The sequence below is a fragment of the Mustela putorius genome, unplaced genomic scaffold, assembly GCF_011764305.1.
Source record: "Mustela putorius furo isolate JIRA1106 unplaced genomic scaffold, ASM1176430v1.1 tig00003853_pilon_pilon_pilon, whole genome shotgun sequence".
NCBI classification, from domain to species: Eukaryota; Metazoa; Chordata; class Mammalia; order Carnivora; family Mustelidae; genus Mustela; species Mustela putorius.
The window spans coordinates 83,737,552-83,764,781 of record NW_025422005.1 but is presented as its reverse complement, the minus strand read 5'-3'; the positions used below and the strand labels follow the sequence as shown (position 1 = coordinate 83,764,781).

At 34.9% G+C, this 27,230-nt stretch overlaps 1 protein-coding gene across 3 annotated transcripts in view; it reads right to left on the bottom strand.

Moving 5' to 3' along the window:
* Window positions 1–2,994: 2,994 nt before the first annotated feature.
* SNX7 (sorting nexin 7) overlaps window positions 2,995–27,230 on the bottom strand; it is a 96,433-nt gene continuing 72,197 nt past the window's right edge. For all 3 annotated transcript variants that reach the window (XM_045064892.1, XM_004752538.3, XM_013056115.2), the window contains one exon: window positions 2,995–3,474. In XM_045064892.1, the coding sequence (XP_044920827.1) occupies window positions 3,388–3,474 (87 nt within the window). In that variant the 3' untranslated portion in view covers window positions 2,995–3,387. The remainder of the gene's footprint in view (window positions 3,475–27,230) is intronic.

Below are 27,230 nucleotides of genomic sequence, written 5' to 3'. Positions count from 1 at the left end.
GACTTTTATCTAGAATATATAAGTAACTATTTAACTCAATAATAAAAAGACAACCTCACTTTAAAAATTGGCAAAAGACCCGAATGGACATATCTACAAAGAATATATGCAGATAGCCAAAAAACACATGAAAAGATGAAAAAGGAAATACAAATCAAAGGTACAGTAAGATATCACTGCACCCAATAGGGTGGCTACAATACAACAAAAACAAGCAAACAAATAAAACCAGAAACCAATAAGCATTCATGAGGATATGGAGACATCAGAACCCTCATCCACTGCTGGATGAAATGTAAAATGGTGTAGCCCGTTTGGAAAACAATCTGGGAACTCCTTATATGGTTAAGTATAGTTGTGATATGACCCAGAAATCTTACGCCTATGTAAAGAAGAAGAGAAATGAAAATATATGTTCTCACAAAAAATGTATACACCAATTTTATAGCATCATTATTCATAATAGTCAAAATTGAAAATAATCTAAATGTCTATCAACGAAAGAATAAACAAATATAATGGATAAACAAAATGTGGTATATCCATACAATGGAATATCTTTGGCCGTTTTAAAAAAAGAATGAAATACTGACAAATGCTACAATATTTGCTGAAGACATCAGCAAATATCATTAAAGATCACATATTATAGGATTCCACTTTTTTTTTTTAAGATTTATTAATTTATTTATTTGACAGAGAGAGAGAGATCACAAGTGGGCAGAAAGGAAGGAAGAGAGGCAGGGGAAGCAGGCTCCCCACTGAGCAGAAGGCCTGATGTGGGGCTCGATCCCAGGATCCTGAGATCATGATCTGAGCCAAAGGCAGAGGCTCAACCCACTGAGCCACCCAGGCGCCCCTAGGATTCTACTCTTATGAAATAATGAGACTAGGCAAATTTCTAGAGACAGAAAATAGATTAGTGTTTCCTTAGGCCTGGAGATACAGAAGGGGGTGGTGGTTAGAGTGATAGCCAAAATGTATAGGGTTTATTTATTATCTAGATGATAATCTAGAAGCAAAAATAAATAACTATAAACAAGAAATGTCTGCATAAATTACTACATATTCACACCATGGTATATTATAGACCCATTTAAGAAATGTGTTAGAGCTATTCTTGACTTTGAACATTTCCACAAGGCATTGTTGAGTGACGAAATGAGAGGCAAAATAGTATGTATAATAGGGCTTCATTTTTATAAAGCAAATTTTAAAACCGTGGGAGTGTGTGTGTGTGTGTATGTATGTATATGTAAGTCTGTATCAAATACTGTAAGAAGATATAAGGAAAGATACATAGTACTTAACAAAAGTTAACTGTGTGGGTATGCATAGTATGTGTGTGGGATGGCAATCATATGGACAGAAAGGAGGAGGGGGGAGACAAGACATGTAAAATTAAAGAGGAAAAAGAAAGGTATTGTACCTAAATATAAAGCATTATTTAAAAAAATATATAAAGTATTTTTATGTGATTCCCACTTAAATAATTAATGGTCTTAATGGTTACCATTTATCTGGCAGGTATTCTTTCTTTCCCGTTTTATTGAGATATAATTGACATTTAACATTTCTAAGTTTAAGTTGTATAATAATGATTTGATACATGTATTTACTACAGAATGATTATTACAGGGAGATCAGTTAACACTCATCACATAACAACTTTTTTCCTTTGTGAAGAGAACTTTTAAGATCTATTCCCTTAGTAACTAACAAGTATATAATACAGTATTGCTAACACACAGTCATCATGTAGCACACTACATCCCTAGGACTTAAGTAATAACTAGAAGTTTGTAGCTTTTGACCACTGCACCTAATTCCCTCACCCTCTACTTCTGGGTAGGTGTTCTATGTTTACTGTATCATTTTAACAACCTGTGAGTTAAGAGATTACTATCTCCATTGCCTCCAGATAGGGAAAACACAGCTTGGAGTAGTAAAATAGGTTGCATAACAATATGGTTAGGGCCATCCTAATAAAAAGGAAGGATTCTCACCCCAAATTTGTGTTAGATGCCAAGTGTAGTGATGCCAAAAACACCCTTCGAGGGTATGAAAAGGTTTATTACTACATAATGAGGCTTTCTGGGGAGAGTTGGGCTGGCCTCTCAGGCTGTTCTGAAAACAGATTGAGAGAACTGAAGAAGAATGGTTTGGGCTTTTTATGGTGGGTCAGGGGGTGGGTTCCTGCAGGCAGAGAGGGGGCAGATGGTTTGAACCTCATGTCAATGCCAAAGAGGGAGCATTTGGGCTTTCTTACAGCTTGACCAGATGTGGTAGGAGAGGAAGAGAGAAAGTGTGCTTAAAAGCTACCAGCAGCCTAACATCAAAAAATGGAGTCAGATTATCACAAACGGTTTAAAAATTATACATGCCAATATTTATGAAAAACATTTAGCTTTACATCTGCATTTGTGTATCTATTTGTTTTGATTAAAACAAATGTCTAGGTTGTTTTTGTGACACTTATTTAAGGCTAATACCCAAATGATACTTCATGTCCTGCATGTAATATAACGTGCATAGCCAAATACCTCAAACTGTAAAGTCTTGAGAAAGATCTATTTTTCAACAAATTAGCAAATATTAAATAACCAACATATGTAGTTTCTAAATATAGCCATAAGTTAAATATGAAATCACTTTGTATGGCCACTATTACTTGATTACTAGGTTGCGTAGGATTATTAATAACTCAAAGATTAATGTCAATGTATCTGGGTGATTTTTTTCAATTGCGAAAAACAATTACTTTACTCTTACCAAACCAACTTGTGAACAGTTATCATTAATGTTTAATAATAGTAAATTACTTTTTATATATTTACTTCAAGATCCAAATGTCAAAGTGAATAGTATTTTAGAGAAAATTGTGATGAAATAAAGGTAAATTCATAGTATGCTTGGTAACATGCTGAATCCTTATCAGAATCTGCTTCAGAGGCTGGAGCTACTGGTACAAAAAGAACACACCACAGCCAGTCATTTCATATTAAACTTTTTATTAAAAGTTTATGAGTTCATAATATATTTAAAATGACATGTTCCACAAACAAACATTTGGGCAAAAAATTTCTGTATGTACTTATTGGCACACAAATTTAAAATAAAAACTAAGCTAAATATATAGATAGATAGATACAGATGTCTATCTATTTATTGATCTATCTGTATATATCTATCTATCTATTTATCGATCTATCTGTATATATATATATCTTCAAATTCATATCAATTATCTGGAATACCTGAGTTTCAAGCTGTTGGTTTTCCAGATAGTGTGAAACATTTTTCATCCACTTCATAAAGGACAAAACCCATCCAGAAAGAGTAACTTTGGTTAATAGATGCTGTCTCCCAAAGATCACACGGAAGTCCTCAGTGGGCTTCAGGTTTATCTTCAGAGGTTTCTTCCATGTGGAGGTCAGTCTGTGATGCAAGGAAGGATTCCCATGTAGCAAGGCACTGAATAATGGAAATACACCATGAGGAGATCAACAGTAGTTAACTTTCAGCAGTGAAAGGATTAATAAATCCTTATGTATTTGTTCCTAGAGCAGTCTTCCCTGCTCCTCTCTCCCACCAACAAGAATCCTGGTTGTTTTCAATCTCCCACCAGAATCCTTGTTGTTTTCTACATATTTTAATTTATAATGAGGGATACTATTGATAATAAGAGGAAAACAAAAGGTTAAAAAAATGAGTATGAATTATTTTGCTAAAATAATCCCATATTACCCCACTGTCAGGAAAGGAAACTGCTAAATTATGGATGAAAAGATGAACCATTTGGATCTGAGGAGGCAGGCGTTAAGCATCTACACAGGGAAGTGGGGATATAAGCATGCATCTATCAGATTTGAATCCTACTACAAGTTTGAGTTTGGGCAAGCTGATGAATCTTTATTATAGTTTCTCCAGCTATAAAATTACATTAATGAAAATACTGAACCACTAGGGCAAATGTAAAAAATCAAAGTTCCGTAATCTGTATAAATCCCTATGCAGAATGCTTAGCGCAAAGTAAAAATTAGCAGTTACTGTATTATGATGGTCTCTTGGGACTAGGTGGTGAAACTTGGTCATTCATGTGCCACAGGAGATGAAAAAGGATCAGACGAGACTGAAGGTGGTGGGGACACGCCAACAGGAATGTGGCCACCTTTGTGATACTGCCTAGTGCTGACCTGCCTAGGCCGAGTCTCAGTTATCTGTATGAAGCTTATCCACAGCATAATTTTAATAGTTTGCACATATTTAGGGTTCTTCTAAAACCTACTCTAACATATATTCAGTATAAGCTAATATTGATTAGGAAAGAAATCATGGGGTTTTTTTGCAAATGTGGATAGATTGCTATATACAAATACATATATATCTTTTTTATATATAATACACTGAAGTTGGACTGATTAACACTGGCTTACTTCTCTAAACTACTTTCATATCACTTCTTTATCCTCTAATCCTTTTATAGCTTTAATATGTCCATATCTGACAAGTACTAAGTGACAACCAGCAATTTGCCAAACACAGTACAAACTCAAAATTTTAAACCTCCCAGGGGCACCTGGGTGGCTCAGTCAGTTAAGCCACTGCCTTCGGCTCAGGTCATGATCTCAGGGTCTTGGGATCGAGTCCTGCATTGGGCTCTCTGCTCAGCAGGGAGCCTGCTTCCCTCTTTCTCTCTCTGCCTAACTCTCTGCCTACTTGTGATCTCTCTCTGTCAAATAAATAAATAAAATCTTTAAAAAAAGATTGTTTTTAAGCTTCCCAAATTATAAATGCACTGTGTTCCAGAGAGTATGGACTTATGAACTTATGTGTGTGTGTGCGTGTATGTGTATGCACACACATACACATATATGTACACCCATATGCATATATGTGTGTATATACAACAGTTTTTCAAACTGAAGATTTAGAATATGGGAAACATTTTGCCAAACAAGGTTTTTATAAAGGGTATATGCAGTGATTTGATTCTGAGATAGTTTGAAGAGGAAATGAATAATAAGGCTAGAAAATTATATATTTGCATGAGAACAGTAGAAAATACTGTGGAAGACTTAATTGCCAAATTTAAAAAAAACTGACTAAATTACTGGGTAAAATGTTGAGTATTTATTTTGTGATATATGTATTTTGAAAGTCAGGCTTGGTATAATATAGGTCTCATAAGAATAAGTCTATCAAGACTTTAAGGGATATTTTTGATTTAAAAATTTTAGCATACTGGAAGCCAAGTATAAGCCATGAAGCATAATATCAGCTACTGTGATGAATCAGTTCTGGGGTTTACCTTTATTCTTTAGTAAGTTACTAACTCTCTGATTTTCTACTTTGCGTGTACAATGACAGTATCTACCTCATTGGGATGAAGAAATAACAAACTAAAATAGGGGGAAGGAAGGAGAGGTCAGGGAATAGAGAGAAAGCCAGGCAGCTATGACAGGGGCCACCTGGCAGGCAGAGGGGCCTCCTCTGGCATGGTGCTGGAGAAGGAGGAGATGTCCTCACATCTAAATGCTTATACCCATGAGAAGGCATTAAAGATAAATACCTCGCATTCGATCTTTCTTTCAACTTTTAGATCTATGTCTTTTATAAACACCCAAACTATACATAATTTGAGACGTAGGGGTTGACATAAAATATCTATTCACTCAACAAATATGTTTGAGTTCTTACTAATATCAGGCACTACGGTAGGTTCTGGGGCACAATCCTTGATCTCATAAAAATTGTGATTTAGCAAAGGGACATAAGTAAGCAACTATAATCAACTTCAGGGTCTATGAAGTTGCAGGGTATGATGAAAATAAATATCAGTGGGATCTAAATCAGACTAGAATGAGTTAATGCATGTTTCCTAGTAGGAGTAAGCCCGTAAACCTCTGTTCATATCTGTAGAAGGGCAATGTAAGGAGTCCACTGGTTAAGTGCTTGGGCTTAGGACTTCTGTTGCTAGCCAAAATGGTGTAGTAAGGCCTAGATTTACTCTTCTGCTAAAAAAGTATAGATGATAGATAGATAGATAGATAAAAAAAAAAAATATGAAATGACAGTTTTTAAGACCCTGAACATCAGGCAACAAAGGACAGCGGTCCTTGAGAGACATGATAAAAACAATCTGAGCTCTATGATTACCCTACGGTTATGGGCAGAACTGTGTCCCCAAAACTCATTTGTTGAAGCACATTCCAAGATACTTCAAAATTCATCTGTCGAAAACAGGATCATAGGGGAAGAGAGAAAAAATAAAACAAGATGAAACAAGAGAGGGAGGAAAAGCACAAGAGACCTTTAATCACAGGAAACAAACTGCAGGTTGCTGGAGAGGAGGGGAGTGGGGGGATGGGATCACTGGGTGATGGACATTAAGGAGGGCACGGGAAGTAATGAACACTGGGTGTTACATAAGACTGACGAATCACTGACCTCTACCTCTGAAACCAGTAATACACTCTATGTTAAAAACTGAAGTTAAATTTAAAAAAATAAAATTAATACAATAAAAATCCATTTGTTGAAGTACTTAAGGAATGTGGAAGTATTTGGACATAAGGCCTTTGAAGAGGTGATTCAGTTGAAATGAGGCTGTGAAGATGGGCCCTAATCCAAATTGAGTAGTATTCTTATAAGAGGAAACTGGTTATACAAGAAGACGACAGCAGAGAGAAAAGACAATGTGGGGACACTGGGAGAAGACTGCCATCTGCAAAGTCAAGACGAAAAGCCTCCGAAGAAACCAAGTCTGCCAACATCTTGATCTTGCACATTTAAACTCCAGAACTGCAAGAAAATAATTTTTTGTTGTTTAAGCCACTTAGTATTTTAAGCCACTTAGTATTGGTATTTTGTTATGGCAGTCTTAGCACACCAATACACCTATTTATTGCCTTAGAGCATTTCCAGGCCATGGTGGAAGAAGCTGAACTTAGATGTAACCAGGAAGTTGAAGAGATGGAGTTGAAGAGATGGAGCTAAGAGTCTACGGAAAGGTAATGCAGGAGAGTTCGGAGAGCAGAGTACCAGAGGAGGAGAGCAGAGGGAGCACTCTGGAGACATGTGGTGGGTCTCCCTTGGGTATTCAGTGGAGTCCTGATAAGTAAAAACTACCTGAGGCCTGGAAAAAAAGCCACCAGTGAGGAGTAGAGTGAACAGTGTCCATGTTCTCCCAAGGCCTGGAATAGTACAGGATCTCACTAAAAGAGACTGGAAAATCCCATAATTCATGAGATATCGGGTAGAATATAAAGAAGGGCCTTGCCTCAATATTGGGAAATAATTTGCCCTATACTAAAAGATGCTCAAGTACCACCTAACAAATCTTAAAAGTAGGACCCTAAAGGATCAAATTCTGTCTAAGCAACTTAAAATTAAGTGCTATAGGAATAGAAAAATATTCAACATGCAACAAAGTTCATATCTGGCATCTAACTAAAATTACTAGTATAAAAAGGAAGGAAACATAACCCATTATGAGGTGAAAAATCAATCAATTGAAATTTATATACAATGGAATATTACTCAGCCATAAAAAGAGTGAAATCCTGCCATTTGCAACAATGTGGATATAGCTGGACTGTATAATGTTTAGTGAAATAAGTCAATCAGAGAAAGACAAATACCATGTGATTTCACTCATATGTTGAATTTAAGGAACAAAACAAAGGAGCATTGAGGGGAGGGGGAAGAGACACAAACTAGAAAAGAGACTCTCCACTATAGAGAACACACTGAAGGTTCCTAGAGTGGGAAGGTGGAGAGGGGATGGGCTAGATGGGTGATGGGGTTTCAGGAGGGCCCTTATCATGAGTACTGGGTATTGTCTGTAAGTCATGAATTACTAAATTCTACACCAGAAACCAATATTACACTGCATGTCAACTAACTGAAATTTAAATAAAAATTTGGAAAAAAAAAAAAAAAGAAACTGACGCAGAATTGAAAAAGATGTTAGATTTAGCAGACAAGGACATTAAATGAGTTATTATAAAAGTGTCCTAGCTGTTCAGAGTTAAGTAGAGGTATGGAATAAATGAAGAATAGACACAAACTAGCCTTCCAGAGATGAAAATTACTATGTGTGAGATGAGAAAATATAATGAATGAAATTAATAATGCGTAAGCCCAATGCAGAAGACAAAAGTTAGTGTAGGTGAAGGCACAGAAATGGAAAGCATCTGAAAGCGGACCCACAAAGAAAAAAGATCAATGAGAAGAAAGGAAAAGAGCATCAGTGAGCCAGAGGACAGCTTGCAGTAGGGTGATATATATGTAATTAGCATTGCTGAGAAGGTGAGGTGCACAAACACTTTTGAAAATATAAATGGCCATTTTTTCCAAATTTGATAAAGTACACATGCACAAATTCAAGAAACACAATAAAGCCTAAACATGAGAAACATGAGGAAGAATGCATCAAGCCAATTTCTAACCAAATTGCTCAAAACCAGTGATAAAGACAATCTTTAAAGACAGAGAAAAATGATGTTACATATAAAAGAAGGAAAAATAGGGATAAGTATTTCTCATCCAAGATAATATAAGTAAGAAGACAGCAGAGTAATATTTTGAAGGTACTGAAAGAAAAAATATTAAAAAATATATAGGATTGTATGCCTAGCAAAGGTATCCTTCAAAAACAAAGATGGAATAAAGATATTTTCTGACATATAAAAGCTAAGAATTTGTCACCAACAGACCATACTACAAGAAATGTTTCAAAAAAAAAAAATTATCAGGCAAAAAGAAAATGAGACCAGATAGAAATATGAATCCATTCAAAGGAATGAAGAATACAGAATGACAATTATAGGGAATAAGAAAAATATATTTCTTAAATTTATTTAAAATACAATTGACTACTTGATTATTAATAATAATAGTAACAAGACCTTGTGAGGCTTATAATACATGTACAAATAAAATATATGGCAAAAAGAGCATAAAGGTCAGGAAAAAGAAAATGAGAAATATGATTATAGGTTCTTAAAGGACAGGTGAAGTGGTATAATATGACTTGAATATACTTGATGATAAGATTAAGCTATAAACAATAAACCTGAAAATAAGCATCAAAAATAAAAAGCATATCTAAAACACCAACAAATGAGCTAAAATGAAATCATACAAAACTGTCTACTATCCAAAAGGAGGCATAGAGAAGAATATGGGAGCAAAGAGATGGAGCAAATAAAAAACAAAGAGCACAATAATGGACTCAGATCTAGCCATATCAATAATCAATTTCAGTGTCAATAAGCTAAAATATTCTAGTAGGACACAGATTGTCCTACTAAATAAAAAGCAAGACCCACCAATATTCCACTTAGAAGAAAAATATACAAATACATTTAAATTAAAAGGGCAAAAAATATATATATATACTATGAAACACATGTCAAAAGAAAGCTAGAGTGGCTATATCAGATAAAATAGGTTTTAGAACAAAGACTATTATCAGAGATAAAGGTTATTTCACAAATGATAAACATCAATTTATCTAGGCATAATTTAAAATATTTATATCTATATAATGGCAGAGTTTTAAAATACATGAAACAAAAACTGATAGAAATGTAAGGAGAAAGACAAATCCACAATTATAATTGATTTTGAGACACCTCTCTCACAAGAACTGATAGAACATGTGGACTGAAAATCAGAAGTGATACGGAAAACTGGAACACTATTATCAATCAAGCTGACCTAACTGACACCTATAGAAAGGAAAATGCGTATTTATTCTTGTGCACACACGACATTTACCAAAACAGACCATATTCTAGGCTACAAAAGAAGTCTCAGTAAATTTAAAGAGTCAAGTCACATGAAGTTTGTTCCCTGGACATAATGGAATTAAATTAGAAATCAGCAATAGAGAGGGAACATCTGAAACATATCCAAATATCTGAAATCTAAACAGGAAACTTACATATATAATAACCCTCTGTCAAAGAAGAATTCAGAAGGAAATATAGACAGAAAGTATTTTGAACTGAATGAAAATAAAAACACAGCATATAAAAAATTCTGTATGTCACTAAAGCTGTACATAGAAATTTATAGGGAAAAAAGAAAGTAAACCTCAGCTTTACATATACTCAAAAATCTCCTTCACCAAATTCTATATCTAAACAAAGCAGGAAACAGAAAAATACCAAATACAAATCACTTTAAGCCTCTAGCTACAATATAAAACATGGGGACCGGTGGCACAATAGAGGGCAGACCACATGCTGCCTCTGGGAAAATCCCTGTTTCCCTTGTGAATGTCATTTCTACTAGAGCCCTCTGGCCTCCTCTGCAAATCCATACACAATTCTACTATCTGGTAACCCTGCCGGGCAGCCCAAAGCAATTACTGCTTTCAGGAGATACCACATCTTTCTGATAACTCCTGCCAAACTATCATTTGAATAAACTTCTTAACTCCGCAAGGTAAAATTCAAAATGTAATTCTGAGCAGTCTGCTCTATTTAGAATTCCTGTCAAATAAGTGATCCAAATTACACCAAAGACGGCATTAATTCTCCCGTGAAGAAACTCTTTTTGTCCTATTCTGCTTCAACTATCCCAGTTTAATAAATGTCTGAGGAAGATATTCAGTAGATATCCGCACTGATTAGTGTTGTGAATTAACATTTTCATTTCTCAACTAAGTCCTAAATGGGACAGGGAAACTTAGTAAAAAAGACAAGTTAGCTACGGAACTCTCTCTTTACCATCTACCAAACCACAGGAAGAAAAACAATTTATGTATTTTGAAATATGAGTTCTAGAATGTTACATGTAGAAATAACATGACACAGCAATATGTATCAATGTGAGTCCTTGCTCAGGCATTGCAATGGCTTCCTTATTGCACATTACTTTCATATTACCACCTTACAATGATTGCTACATATCTTATTTCACAGATGAGAAAGCTGAGGCACAAAAGGTTAAGTACATCTGTGATATTACAAATCTGGTAAGTAGTACAGCCAATACTTATTCATCAACAAATGGAAAGTAACTAATCTCCTGAATGACCACCAGGATACATTCAACACGTCACTGGGCCATCAAGATGAGAGACCTTTCTTTTACCTAGTGGAAAAAAGGGCAATTCTGGAAGGAGAGATGATTAAGAAAATGCATGAATGCAGGGAGCATTAAGCCAAAAAAATTTTAGGGAAGTGTGTATATGCAGGTGGATTGTGTAGAAATTGATTCCCTCCATACCTCTTGGAAATTCTTTATGTATTTCTAGGAGCACACAAACGCTTTGAAGAGGACCTAGTTAATACATGATAGGGATACATTAAGTGCTCAGTAAATGCAGATGATTAGAGAGAATGAATGTATTGAACTACATATACAAATACACTGGTTGTCACAAAAACTGCAGTTTTCAACCTGAATATTAATTAATTGACATCCTGGCTTCTATTGCTCTCTAAACCTGAACTAGGTAGGTCCTGATGTTACCAGACCTCTTTTGGAATTTTGATTTTTTTTTTCCCCTAAGTAAATATGTCAACTGTCCCCTCTGCCAATATTTAATATTACCCTGTTAATATGTCCATTTGTACATTTATCCAATTTGTACATTTATCCAATTAATGTATGTTCATCTATTTTAAAATAATAAAAGATAATCCCTAAAACTCTTTAAAAAATCTCTTTTCTCTTTCTGGTTTTAAGCGTGAAAAACCAAGCAAAGTCTCAAGAAATGGATTGTTTGTATCATGTAGTTAAGCACTTTAGTTCAGTATCTACTGTGTCCAGGACTGTGATCACTGGAGATTAAGAGTCATCAAAATGACAGCAACATAGTATTCCTATACACACACACACACACACACACACACACACACACACACCCTGATATGAGGAATTTGAGAGTCACAGTAGGGGTTTGGGGAATAGAGAAGGAAAAAATGAAACAAGATGGGATCGGGAGGGAGACAAACCATAAGAGACCCTTAATTTCACAAAATAAACTGAGGGTTGCTGTGAGGAGGGGGGTAGGGAGAGGCTAGTTGGGTTATAGACATTGGGGGGGATATGTGATATGGAGAGTGGTATGAAGTGAGTAAGCCTGATGATGATTCACAGACCTGTACCTCTTGGGCAAATAATACATTATATGTTAATAAAAATAATTTAAAAAAATACTGAAGTTCTACTGCAAACAAAACAAAACAAAACAGAACAACAGCAACATAATCTCAAAACCTAGCATGAGACTTGCTTATAATTGTAAATTGTGTTTTCTTAAAAAGATATTTCTGCTATTTGGCTTCTTATTGCTTTCTAGCAAGGAATTGATTTTTTCCACTTTTAAATCATTACAATTAGTGAAGCAAGCTAATATCTATCAAAATTGGAGTAACAATCAAAAATACCCAGCATCACTGTCGGCCTGACCTTTTAGCAGGACCCAGCAGCTCATTCTAGTTTAAAATTCTCATGTTATCATCAGAGAATCAACAATAGGAATTCCACTGTGAATTGAGTAATGTGTCCTAATCTTCCACACATTATCATTTTATTTGATACAACAATATTTTGACAAAATCAAGGAATTGCTTCTTGTAGTTAAGAAAACTGTACCTATGGATTTCAGTACTTTTCTTCCCACTGCCTCTTGTGCCTCACTGCAGAAAAAGCAAGCCAATAAATATGCTGTACAGGCTACTGGGCAGGATGGTGGGTGACCAAAAAGTAAAGGTATCATAAATCCTCATTAACTAAGCATGTCTTCCCGAGGTGGCCCCAGTTTGTAGCCACAGGCCCCAAAACTATAGCTTCTCTTTGAAGGGCAGGACTGGAAAATGAAGCTGTACAGTGAGGAAGGTGAGCCAGAGCTGGGGGAACAGACCCAATAGGTAAACAAAAGCCTTTTTGTTCCTATACACATGCTTAAAAACTTCTTAAACACATGGACAGAAATAAGGAAATAGGAAATAAGTTTTAATTTCCAACACTGGGGTGAAAGTAAATCTGTATGCTACTTCAGCAAAGGTGTTGATGAGAATCTGCCATTATAAAAGAGAAATGTGGGGCCTGGGTAGCTCAGTGGGTTAAAGCCTCTGCCTTCAGCTCAGGTCATGATCCCAGGGTCCTGGGATCGAGCCCCATGTTGGGCTCTCTGCTCAGTGAGAAGCCTGCTTCCCCCCTCTCTCTGCCTGCCTCTCTGCCTACTTGTGATCTCTGCCTGTCAAGTAAATTAAAAAAATCTTAAAAAAAAAAAAAAAAAGAAAGAAAAGAGAAATGTCTCTTCAGTTCTTGTAAATGTGTAATCATCCTACAAGTAGATGTGACCAAGTTTTCCAGAGAATGAATGATGACAAGAATGGTGTTTCTATAGATACAAGATAGCTTCCAACGAAAGCTGGCATGTTTAAGAATCCGTATTTTCTCAGGCTCATGATGTATGAAGGGGTTCTGTCCTGCCGTGTGACTTCAAACAAGTATCTTCACTGCTCTGGGCCTGTTTACTCCTTCATAAAATAAGGGGCTTGGACTGCATAAGTCCATTAATTGTGAGCCCAGAACTGAAAGTGAATGTTTCCAGGGGCTAACCGGAAGAAGTTGGGAAACGATAGTGCACATAATTTATAAAACTGTCTTGCTCTCCTTGGCTTGACACAGTGTGGAAATGCATCGAACATAAAATTTTACCTCTTTCCTCAGTATCTGATATTTACAAGATGATTTTCATTATGTTATATATATTACTTGTATATTAGTTTTATATATTTATATATTATTTCATAATATTCATTATGAATAATTTCCAAAGAGATGATTCATAAACTAATGAGAAATATTTTCAGTGACTACTATTGCTGCTCTATTGGTAATCTACATTTATTGAAATCTATTTTCAATAAGGCCAAGCCAAGGATATTATGTATGTTTTAATCTATCTATCTATCTCTCTATCATAATCTATCAGCTTTGAAACATTTCCTATATGACAATTTCAGTCTCAAGTAGAGTAAGTTGTGGCTTAAGGAATAAGCTGCAGGAGACTCCTAGAAGGATGTTTATGACCATAAAAGCATTAAAATAGTTTATTTTTAGTCACTTATAGGGAATACTAAATTTTGCTTCTAGGAATTTTCTTTCATTTTTCCTATTCTATTCCATACATGCATGCACACATACATACAGATATATTTTAATACCCAAACAAATCTGTGATGGATATACTCTTATTTTTAGCATTTTATAGAGGAGGACACTGATGCTCACTAAGATAAAGTCTTTGAGTTCTCTCAGCTCAAAGTTACAAGGTGTGCCTGTCCATAGCCATGCTCTTGGCCAACATGCAATGTCAATATAAAGTTTGATGTCTCCACCAGTAATGCTACCACCTTGTTTGTGGAACAGCTAATAAAAAATTTAGTTTCACCCAAATTATCACATAAGTCAAAATAATAAAATACTACTTATATATCTCTAAAATACTACTTATATATCTCTATGATAATAAAGTAACTGTAAATCTGTGTAAAACAGTAACAATGAAACCTCTCATTATGAAATGTGATAAAAGTCAAACTTTAACCATTGAAGTTTCCACATTAAGCCAAAAGTTGTTGTGCTTCTAGTTTTTTCCCACTAATCTAAAAATACCTTTTAGGCAGTACCCTGCCTAATTGCATGTTTTTTAATGAAGTGACAATGAAAAATAGGACTAAAAGTCCTCTAAGTATTTTAATGCTATCTCAAATAACCTGGGGCACAAATAACATCACCTACATTTGAGGAAACATTGAAGCTCAAATCGGTAAACATCTCTATACTAGGCCAATTTCACTGCGAAATAAATTACATTATAAAAATTGTAGATCATGCCTAAAATGAGGGTAATGGGATGTGTAATATTTCAGTAATTGGTTTTTACCAGCTAAACCTAAGATTCAGAACAGTATTGAAAACTTACAGGAACTGCGTATTTTAAATTGTGAATGTAATCAATCCAGAAAGAAATTCGAGATGATATTGCTAGAGGAAAGCAACTTCTATTATTTTGTAATAGCTTAAAGTTGCTCATTATATTTCATTTTTGGAAAAGTCTAAATTCAGCCTCTAAGAATCATCAGCCAATTTATAATTTTAGAACTATCAACAACTTTGAAATAACATAATTTGCATATTTTTTCTAAAAATTACTTTTATATATCTCTCAAGAATATAAGTAATAAGCTTGATTTATAAATCTGCAAATACTTACAGTTAATGCAAAAGGACTCATTAGCTACAAACGCCATCTTGTGGTCCAAGTTTTTATTATTTTGTCCTATTAGTCTGGCTTCTCTAACTCAAGATCTGCTAAAGAAACAAAGAGCCTAACATAACATTAAAAAAAAAAAAAATTATGCTGAAAAAAATAAAAGAAAGAAGCTTGGATATAATTTATTCCCTTTCTCTCATTTTTACACATGGGAAAAGTGGAGCTGCAAAAGGTCTGATACATCAGAAATCTTTAGCAAAAGAATTAATACAAGAGCCAAAATTTGAAATTTAAATATTTTCAATTCATACTTTCCTATTCCTTATCATCAGTTTTTGACCAATAATATGCATGCTGTCCAGTTTAGTTCCAGACATTTCAAACACCAAGTTTATCTGCACTTGTTTAATCATACCTTGAAAGTACAGCAAACTAAAAAGGAGCACATTTAACTTTGAATTACTGAAAAAATTATCAAGGCATAGCTATGATGTTTCAGTGCATTGTTTTATAAAGCATTTCACACATGTGTTCTAATTTTATTCTCCTAAAGATTTATGAGTTCAGTGTGTGGATAGTGGTGGGGAAGGGGCGGATTATTAACACCTCTACTGACAGATTAGAAAACTGGGTTTAGAGAAAACACAACTAAGATTTTACAATTAGCTAGTAGCAACCATCCTGATACCCAACTTTAATTTTTTTCAATCACCTTCTTTCTTCAAGATGTTATATCATGTGGTGTGTACATGTGCATGTGTGTGTGTCTTAAATCCCCTCCTTTTCTTTACAGGAATTACATATTATTGGTCTGTAGACTAGGGTCTATCATTTACGAAGCACAATAAGATGAAAGTCCTTGATTCAGAAACTAGATGTTTTTAGAAATTATAAATATGTAATCTTCTATTCAAATCCTTGATTAGCTTAACAAGAGAAAAACTCGTCTAATCTAAAGGATGGGAAAGAGGCACAGACGGTCTATGCTCCAGCATAAATGTCCATTTCACACCTAAACTTAACTTCATTTGTATATATAATTGAGAAATAATATCACAAAATATGAGATTAATGAGAATATTTTTAAGATAAGATTTTAAGAAAGCAGAAGCTTGAAATACACAAAAACCTTCAAAACTTACAGAAACCTAACAAAAGATATCTATGGTTAGGTGAAAACGTGAGCTGTAGCTATGGCTTTTGAATGTACAATTCAGAACAGAAATTCTCACTTAATAAAACAACAGAATACAGCAGATTCTTGAACAGTATAGGTTTTAACTACATGAGTCTACTTATCTGCAGGTTTTTTACAGGACAGTACTGTAAATGTATTTTCTCTTCCTCATGATCTTAATAGCATTTTTTTCTTTAGCTTACTTTAGCGTAAGAATACAGAATAATATATATGACTTACATAACACGTGTTAATTAACTATTTTACTGGTAAGGCTTCTGGCCAACAGTTGGCTATTAGCAATTAAGTTTTGGGGAAGACAAAAGTTGTACCCAGATTTTTAGCTGCATGAAGGATTGGCAACCGTCACCTCCTGTGTTGTTCAAGGATCAACAGTAGTTAGTTACATAATTACTTTAGAATTCTAAAAATGACAACTGATTTTAAGGTTTCTTTAGAAGTAAAAATTACACCCTGTTGCATTTAAACTTAATTCTATAATTGAGTTTTTTTAATTGACTGTTTTATATACTTTATATAATACTTGAATATTAAATAAAGTGTAAACTTTTAAATGAGAAAGGGCACTATGTTAAGCCTAAGAGATGAGCGGACTCTTAGAAAATAGATGGGACTTCAGAGCAGTGCTTCTCAGACTATCAATGGTGAAGAACACAACTCTTTCTTTCAATCCCCAAGCTCCATTGAGTGATCCTACTAAGCATGATTAGTCTGCAGTGCCCGCCACATGAGTCACCGTATAAGCCAAATGATATTGGCCAATACTTAATTGGCCAGTACTTAATCAACATAACAAGTCTACTAATCAACTACCTGGATGTCAGGGTGATGTCTAAATGCTGTAGAAGCTTTTAATTGATTAGCTTCAACTTCTGATTTATCTTGTTATGAATCTTTTAAATAAACAACTTATGGACTGTGCATCAGTCCACACATTAAGTAGCGTTACTTTAGAGATCAACATAATTATCCCAGGTTTCCCAGGCTGTGTTCCATGACATGCTAATCCCTCAAAAAGAAATGCTGATCTAGTCAAGGAAATTGTATCTTCAGATTCACAAACCATGTAAGCACATAAAGTATGCTAAGACCTTCTTTAGGAAATAAACCTGTTTAACTTCATTTTATCCAAACTTCTTTGACTACAGAACTTTTTCTTTCAAAGTATCACTCTTTGGGGCACCTGGGTGGCTCAGTGGGTTAAAGCCTCTGCCTTCGGCTCAGGTCATGGTCCCAGGGTCGTGGGATGGAGCCCCACACCGGGTTCTCTGCTCGACTGGGACCCTGCTTCCTCCTCTCTCTCTCTGCCTGCTGCTCTGCCTACTTGCGATCTCTGTCTGTCAAATAAATAAATTAAATCTTTTTTTAAAAAAAAATTATCACTCATTAACATTACAAAACACTAATTTTTTATAAAATGCATTGAGAGACTCGAGTATACACAGAGTTACTGATTTACATTACTCAACAATTGTTTAAAAACTCCCAGTGGCAAAGAATTTATTTCTTTAAAATGCAATTTAATATAATTTAGAAAATTGTAACACATAGGAAATAGTTTTGTGTGTGAGTTCAAATTATACAATTTCTAAGAGTTGGTTTTAGATATATTATCTGAAGCAACAATAAAACATGTAATCCTTCTTCCATGACTGCCATCCAAATTCCTTTTTTCTTTTCTATTTTTTTGAATGAAGATGCACTTCTAAGACGATTATCACCATAACCTTATTCTGATTACATCTTAGTTTGTCAACGTTACTTTCAAAATGCATCATTAGGACTGAATTCAGTATTTTGAATAGCTAGTGAAAGATGTAGATAATTAGTTTGCTCTATTTTTTTAAGTCAGAGGTATCTTCTAGCATAACCAGAACTTAATATGGTTCGCATAAAACTTAAATTTGGAAGAGAGCAAATTTCAGTGTGAACACCAAGATAAAGACTTAGTGAATTAAATGAGTTGTCTTCCACAAAATATATGATTATTTCACATGCTGAAGATGATTTTACTGCAAAATAATTTTGGCTTGAGTAGAAAGACTTCTTTGGAAAAAAATTAGTTAGAGGTAGATTTACAACTTGGAATATGAAAACAGGACCCTGTCATCAATGTAGGGGATAATATTTTGCAATAGTAGGGGAACATTCACCTGTATCACCAAAAACTTGTATCAAATTATTGAGGTATAAGTTCAAAAGGTAGTTAGTTGATAACAATAGAGCAGTCTTTTAAGCCAAATAGAATTGACATTAGTTCTGTAATCAGTGGTGAAGCCTCTCATCAAACAGGGAGAATACAAAGTTTTAAAATCTTAGGATAACATTGTTAATCGTTTCTGTTCTCCTTGCTCTGATCATTTTTACTGTACACCTTTAGATTCCATTTAAAATAGGAACCGAGTGTTCACGAAAAAAAATTTTTTCCATGGCCTAGAGAGTAAAGATGAAGACAAGATGACTCATTAAATAATCAGTAGTGTTGGTCTCTACACTAAAAACACAAAGGGAAAGCTCCTAGGTATTCAATGGGTTGCCATTTAATGGCAGTAAGATGAAAACTTGGTGTTTTCTTTTTGGTGAAGATGACCACCCCTAAATGAATTGGATGGTCCATAGAAAAGTGGTGTGATGTAGCCTGAATTAGCTAATCCAGACATTCAGGCCCCCAGTGAGTGACTTCCGGTAAGTAAGAAAGTAGTTAATGTGGACACAAGAATGTAATGTATTGAAAATTTTAACTGGTATAAAAATGGTTAGGCTAATTAGAAATCTAAGCATCTTGGCCTCTTAAGCTGGTGTATTTGCTTTCCAGGACATCTAGTCTATGCACAGTAGGAATCTACTTAATCCTGGGATCTATATAATGTAATTCTGAAACGTTCTTCTGAGTTTCAAAGATGTAGACTCGTCTGAAGGGCTATTTTAGCACCATCAAGAAATCTGTCTTCTTGGGTCCTAGGGATCAGGTCAGGTACCAACTTTAGTAGATGGTATGAGGCATGAATATATTTTTTTAAAAAATCCCCTGACATGGATTAAAAAATCGCTGTCTGAGATAACTGAATTAATTCCCAGCTGTAGCCACCTTCTTTGTTCTTATGATTAGGGAGCTGAGATGAGACACATTAACTTTATTATTATTATTTTTTAAAGATTTTATGTTTATTTATTTGTCAGAGAGAGAGAGGGGGAGCATGCACAGGCAGGCAGAGAGGCAAGCAGAGGCAGAGGGAGAAGCAGGCTCCCTGACGAGCAAGGAGCCCGATGCGGGACTCGATCCCAGGACACTGGGATCATGATCCGAGCCAAAGGCAGCCGCTTAACTGACTGTGCCACTCAGGCATCCTGAGACACATTAACTTTAAAGAAAGTATCTGTTTACTTGGTTTCATCCTAGAGACTGCCAATATAAAAAATAATTTTTAAATGGTTCAATATAGGCCACTTATTATGCCTCTGTCCCAACATGTCAAAGGAAAGCTCAAAAACTACCTGTCATTCCTTGGGGTCAAAATGATATTAAATAGCTCTATGGGAAGAGTCTCTGGCACCCCTACCCTTCTCTCTACAAGAAAGGCTATTCACAAAGACTTGAGCAGTTATTATGTGATTGTATATGGTATATATCAGAAATTACAGAGGTCAACTACCTTCAAAAAAGGTGTCATTGTTCCAGTATTCCCCAAAACTTTCTCTGAAACTAATTTTAGTATTTACCTAGGAAAGAAAAGCAGTCTGCATTTCTCCTGGGTGAGCAGAAGTCTGTTGAGCTTCCTGACTTCAGTCAGTTTAGAATTATAGGGGCTACAACTAAGGCTTGGTAAGCACTACTTTTGGGGCTGGTAAAGAAAGGGCTTTTGCATCTCTCACTGGAAAAGAGAATATACCCAGACTTCCCTTTTTGTGGAAATGGAGAGTTGTTGCTTTATTATCTCTTCAAATATACTGGATTTTTGTTAGCTTTGATTTATATTTGCTTTATAAATCTTTCAACTTATACTTTCATCCTCTTTGATGGAGAAAACAGGAATGAAATAGAATTGAAGTAGTTCTGTTTTTCCAGCTTCCATAACATGGTTTCCATTAAAGATTCACTTTACTAATTTTATTACAGCTTACTAATTCCTAGCTTTCTTGCATCCAAAGAGGTTCCTCAACACCCACTTCCACGTGACTTTGATACTCTTTGGAAGTCATTCACTTTTTTTCCCCAAACCTCACTTCTTCCTGAAATGTGCTTCCTGACACTATTTCCTCTGTCTTCATCTTTGACTACGTCCCTTGCGTCTTTGTCTTTTATAGTCCATGGTCCACGGTATAATCATATCTGATCTTTTAACTGCTTCACTTTTACTCTTTAGAATTGTTCATTCCTCTTATATTCTCTTTTCCAGTCTGTGACTTCATAATAACAACTAAACTTTCTATAACTTTTTAAAACCACCTTACTAAATCCTAGGGAATAGCCTGGGTTTCTTTCCTTTGCTCTTGCCTCCCAGAATTTGAAAAGGGTACTTTTCCCCCAGGTTTCTGTCCTGTTATAGAACAGTTCCTCTTTGCTGGATGAAATTAAGTCTAGGGAAGCTATTCCCCCTTAAGGCTTCTTTTAATTCATATAAATGAGCACAGAGGCCATCACTTATCTGATTCCCAGTTCTTTTAAAAGAAGAATGAAATTTTGGACAAAAATCTAAATGCCACGCAGAATCCTGCTTATCTGGCAGTTTTATAATCATTATCAAGACTAACCTCCTTGAGTCACAATGCTTGGGAACTCTCTTTACCTGGGCCAAGGTGTTTTAAATTTATAAAACTTACAACACATTCCAAGCTACGTAGTGCACCCCTGAATTTAAAACAAACAACTCTTTTATTAGAATTTATTTTACCATTCCCCAACATAACAAGGAATACATTTTTAAATAACTACAACTATACTTGAAATTCTAGGACATTCAATGCTCATTACTTACTTTGTAGGACTACTATAATATGTTATAGTATAACCTGTGTGTGTGCGCACGTGTGCACGTGTCTTTTTAAAATTTCTCTAATTCTTAAGTGGCCCATAAATAACTGGACTTGGGTTTTAGGAAAACATTAGTTGTATTATTCATCGGGCTAGCTGGTATACTCTTGCAATGATGTTTTTCTTCATTTATTTTCCAGAAAATGTCCTATGCTATAATCATTTTTATTTCTAACACTTCCATATTGACACATACATTTATATTATTCCATGGTGATAGAACCCTTTGATTAAATCTGTTCATTACAATTCAAGTAAATAAAACTAATTTAAATACTCTTCAATTAAAACAAAGTCATAGTAAAAATACAAAAACAAAAACAAAAACAAAAACGAAGTCATAGTAATCAAGTGAAAAATACATATACTTATTATTCTACCCCAGTAAACTCTAAGGTAATAATGGCAAGATTTAAAGTTTGAAGGTGGATGCTCTGGAGTGCTTAGTACGGGATTTTGATGTTAACAGAATCTTAAATGAATGATTTCACATGAGACACCTGACATTCTTAAATAAAACTGATAGAATTTGAAATGAAATGTCCTTTGACCTGGCTATTTCTTGAAATTCTTATTCAGAGAGTTTTTAAAGTCTAATGTTCATAATTATTTGTAATAATATTATATGTGAGAGCAAAAAAATAACCTAAAGTTTCAACTATTAGTTGTTACCTTTGCTAACAGAAGTATATCATATCAATGTGATTGTATTATGTTAAGAGTCTATGTAACATAGAAAAGTAAACAAATAAGAAATATGGATCTCAAAATAACACATATCCACTGTAATCATCGTGACATAAAATAAGTAAGTCATCATGTTTTTATGTTGACTCATTCAGAAAGAGTCATGTTGAAATCTTAAAATATTTTGACCTGAACACAGCAAATTATTTTTCTAAGTATTTAGACATGCCACTCTCTCCAGGAGAAAAGGTTACCGGTACTCTTTATTTTTAATTTATATATCAGTGTACCTAGTTTGTTGTCATTTTGTTTGTTTTTAGTGTACATATATATTAATTTTATAACCACAAAAATAAGACTATGGAACAAGGACTTCCATACATTAATATTATAAAGTAAACTGTGCAAAGGAATAAGTTGTATTACATTCCCTTAAGTTTTATATTCACTTAACCATAAACTGCTTTATTTGGCAAATGTATGGTCTTTTCATTATGATATTAAACTTGAACTTTCAAAGAGTGTATTCTTTCAGTTTGCAATACCTACCAAGGACCACTTCCTTTCAAATCTCTCCACCACCACCACCATCATCATCATTACCATCAGCATAAACAACCACAGAAACAGACACTTCTGTGCCTACCAGAGAACAATTAGAAAGTGTCCATGCACTTAATCCAGCAGGTCATCTTTTATGGTTTTAGCATACCTCCGTATTTTATCAGGAAGTAACTTTCCTTGTTTTTTTGGTAACAATATACTTTGAAATTACCCATGTTCGACTGAATTTTTTTTTTTGCTTCATTTTTTAATTATGTTCAGGTGGCCAACATAGAGTACATCATTAGTTTTTGATGTAGTGTTCAACTGGAATTTTGTTATAAGGCTTTGTTAATTCTTGTTTTTATTCTTAATTATTGTTCATATAGGACAAAATGGAATGTCATTTTACTTATTTAGAGTTCACTTGGAGATACCTGTTTTATATTTGGTGTCAACCATCTCCAAGTAAATTCACACATCTAAGTACTACATTTCAATATGACAATAGCTGGCTTCTGATACAGACCCATGCCTCACATCTATAAGCTGATTTTCCTCTGTCACTTTGATATTTAAATTTTAAGTTAGAAACAAGCTGTGACCATTTCACTTCATAAAACAAGTCCAAAGGCAAATGTTTATACCCCAATTCATCTATCATACTAGAAACAAACCCCTTTGGGGATTTATATTTGCAAACATTGATGGAAAAAAAAAGTGTTTCCATGAGAATGTGATTAAATTAAAAGAGGAAATGGAAAGATTCTGGAATAGTTCACTTCTCTGTATATCTAAGATATTCTGAAGTTAACAGATAACAGCAGACAGTTACTGTTTCAGGCCACACAGTCTATGTGCTAATTAGGAAGCCTTGATTATTTAAGGGCTCCAACTTCCTGATTATGCTTGGACTGATATGGCAAATCAGTTAAAAGTTATTCACTCAGAGAAAAAAAAAACAATAAATAATTGAAACTGTGGGGTTCTTTTGAATTTAAAGAAAAACAATGATTCCTTCAAAGTTACATGTGTAAGATGTAACTTGATACATTTTAGTAGCACTTAGAAATATAATTTATTTGGGGGAAAGAGTTAAAAAACATACTGATATAAACTTCTGTGAAGAAAAAGAATGGCAATATGGCACAATGATGCTAATTTAACTGTTTCTAAGAAAACAGTATTTTATATAAACTGAATTCAGTCTATGAGAATGACAAAAATATGAATTTATATGACAGGTATAGTCAAAACCCAAATATTTCAGTTGGAGTTCAGTGGAATTGCTATGAACATTTTCCCTTAAAAAAAAAATAAAGTCCAAACTTAGAAAAAAACCTTTGCAGATTCTATCATTTAAAGGAAAATACAGTCAGTACATTTGTCATGTGATTTTTATAACCTAATATGCTTATGTTTTATAATCATAATCACTTAGAGTATATTGCCTTATTTTAATTTTCAAGGCATTTTCTTATAAATTATTTTGGTTGGTTGTCATAACAATTCTGTTACATCAGAATGGACAGTCCTAATGTAAAGAAGAAGGAAGGCTATTTTTGTGGATTTAAATAGTTAAGTGGTAAGAAAGTCTATGGTGGTCAATGTGCTTTATTCAACAAAATATTTTAAACAATTTCAAAATCTAAGACTTAGGTGAAATCCCTTTGAGATACTTGAATTTACTTAAAGTTGTTAAAGTAGAATAAAAAGAAATTAAGGAGAAAGAGAAAATGGTCTTTTCAATCACTTGAGGCTCTAGGCCTCTGCCATGAAATCCCCATGTCAGGTCCCATCTCTGGCGCGGCAACAGTTCCCTAACAATTAGGTCTCATCACGTCCAGTTGTGTTGCACTCTGACCCATAAAAGCCAGAGTGACCTTTCTCAAAGGCAAGTCTGATAGATCCTGTCATTTCTCCGCTGAAAAGTCTTCAGTGGCCTTACCTATTTTCCTCAGGATGAAAAATTAAAGACTTATATCATAAGGCCCTCTTTAGCCCAGTGGGGTTCAGGACACATGGCAGCAAAATATCGTACCTGACTGTATTGAATCCTTTAAGCTGAAGGAGCTGGAGAACTATGGCAGAGGCAGGAAAGTCACTTGGACCTTTCACAACCCTTACCCTGCGACGCAGGTGATAAAACCCTCACATGAAAGGTGCTTTCCTTATATCCAGAGGAAAGAAACATCCTTATTAAAGGGAAGGAACACAAAGAAGACACCTAACAAACAGGCCTTGTTAAGTTTTCCCTGGTTTATTATACATACCTCATACTCCTTAATCTACCATATTTCTACACGACTCTCCACCTTTCAACAAACCTTGCATAAAATACTCAGGTCTGTTTCTTCTAGACTCTGTGTCCTTAGGAAGGCTTCCGTGTCTTAGAGAACTTACATTAAATCAATTTGTATTCTCTTCTCCTGTAAATTTATCTTTCTCCTTATAATTTTCAGACCTAGTCAGGAACCCTAAGAGGGTTCAGGAAAACTTTTTCCTTCCCTACAAAAACCTCTTTCTTCAACTGAACATAAAGCCTGTGCTTCACCAACCTCCAAAATAAAAAGAACCTCAGTTATCTGAACATGTTCTAGGATTTTCTGCAGGTATCTTCTCTGACTGGAACCCTTTTTCACATCTTTGTCTGCCTACCTTATTCATCATTCAGGTCTCAGCTTAAAAACATCCTCTGCAGAACTTCCCACATTCCTTCTAGATCAGGTTATATGCCTTCGCAATGCCTTTCTATGCTAGAATGTCTTATACTTTATTATAATCTTTTGTATTAATTGTCTGTTCCCTTGGTGACTGTGCCTCCATGAGAAAGGCACAGTGTCTGTCTTGCATACTGTCCCTCTAGGGCCCAGCACACTGTCTGCTAGAAGTAGGGGCTTAAGAAACTTGTGTTAAATGAAAATATCATTATCAGTTAGTTCATCTTTCAAAATATACAATATTTTATAGTATTAAACTGACACACACTATAGACACTAAAGCATAAAATATTCTTAATGTACCAATTTCATATAGTTATTAATCCAGCCAGAGATAAGGTTAAAGATGTGTGTTCAAAATGAACCTTCCAAGAAGAGTATGTTTAGAATATGCTAGATTTTTTTTTTTTAAATTAACAAGACAGGAAACAACATGTGTTGGAGGGGATGTGGAGAAAGGGGAACCCTCTTACACTGTTGGTGGGAATGCAGGTTGGTGCAGCTTCTTTGGAGAACAGTGTGGAGATTCCTCAAGAAATTAAAAATAGAACTTCCCTATGACCCTGCAATTGCACTCCTGGGTATTTACCCAAAGATACAGATGTAGTGAAAAGAAGGGCCATCTGGACCCCAATGTTTATAGCAGCAATGGCCACGGTCGCCAAACTATGGAAAGAACCAAGATGCCCTTCAACGGATGAATGGATAAGGAAGATGTGGTCCATATACACTATGGAGTATTATGCCTCCATCAGAAAGGATGAATACCCAACTTTTGTAGCAACATAAACGGGACTGGAAGAGATTATGCTGAGTGAAATAAGTCAAGCAGAGAGAGTCTATTATATGGTTTCACTTATTTGTGGAGCATAACAAATAGCATGGAGGACATGGGGAGTTAGAGAGGAGAAGGGAGTTGGGGGAAATTGGAAGGGGAGGTGAATCAAGAGAGACTATGGACTCTGAAAAACAATCTGAGGGGTCTGAAGTGGCAGCGGGGTGGGAGGTTGGGGTACCAGGTGGTGGGTATAATAGAGGGCACGGATTGCATGGAGCACTGGGTGTGGTGAAAAAATAATGAATACTGTTATGCTGAAAATAAATAAATTTAATTTTTTAAAAAAGTGATAGTATAAATCATTTAAAATAAAATTACCTTAGAGAACTGTTAGTTGTAAAAAAATAATTAAAAATAGTCATTTGAGAAGCAAAATGGTGCCTAGGTTTTATCTTGAACTAAAAACGAGACAGAAAGAGAGAGAGAGAGAGAGAGAGAGAGAGAGAGAAAAGCTGAACTAAACTAAACTGAACTAAAAAAAAAAAAATAGAAGCGCATGCTCTTTTGTTGAGGTGTTAAACAGCTACAGAGGTGAGATGGTATCAGCAGGGACACAAGATTTGATTCTCTGTTCCTTCAAACCTCTGGTTCTTTTCTCATGCTGCAAACCCTTCCTACCATAAAAGAGGGAGAAGAGGAGGAAATAAAATAGGAGAATCAGAAGGAAGCATCACCAAGTGGTTTTGAAAAATTCAAATCCTTCCCAAACAAGCAAATGTGGAGAAAACAAATAAAGCAAAAGGGTATCCTATTTCTTTCCCACATCAAGGCTCTAATTAGGCACTCGGGGCATGCTGTGTAAGAAGGAAGACTTTCATCCTTCCTCCACATACACACATTTGTTTCAGTGGGTGGGTTCACCAAGTCACCAAGGAGTCTTTTGAATGTGACCCTTGGTCCCTTAATAGACTCTGTCCACAAAGGACAGATAGAGAGTTAAAGAAAGGGTAACTTTCATAAAA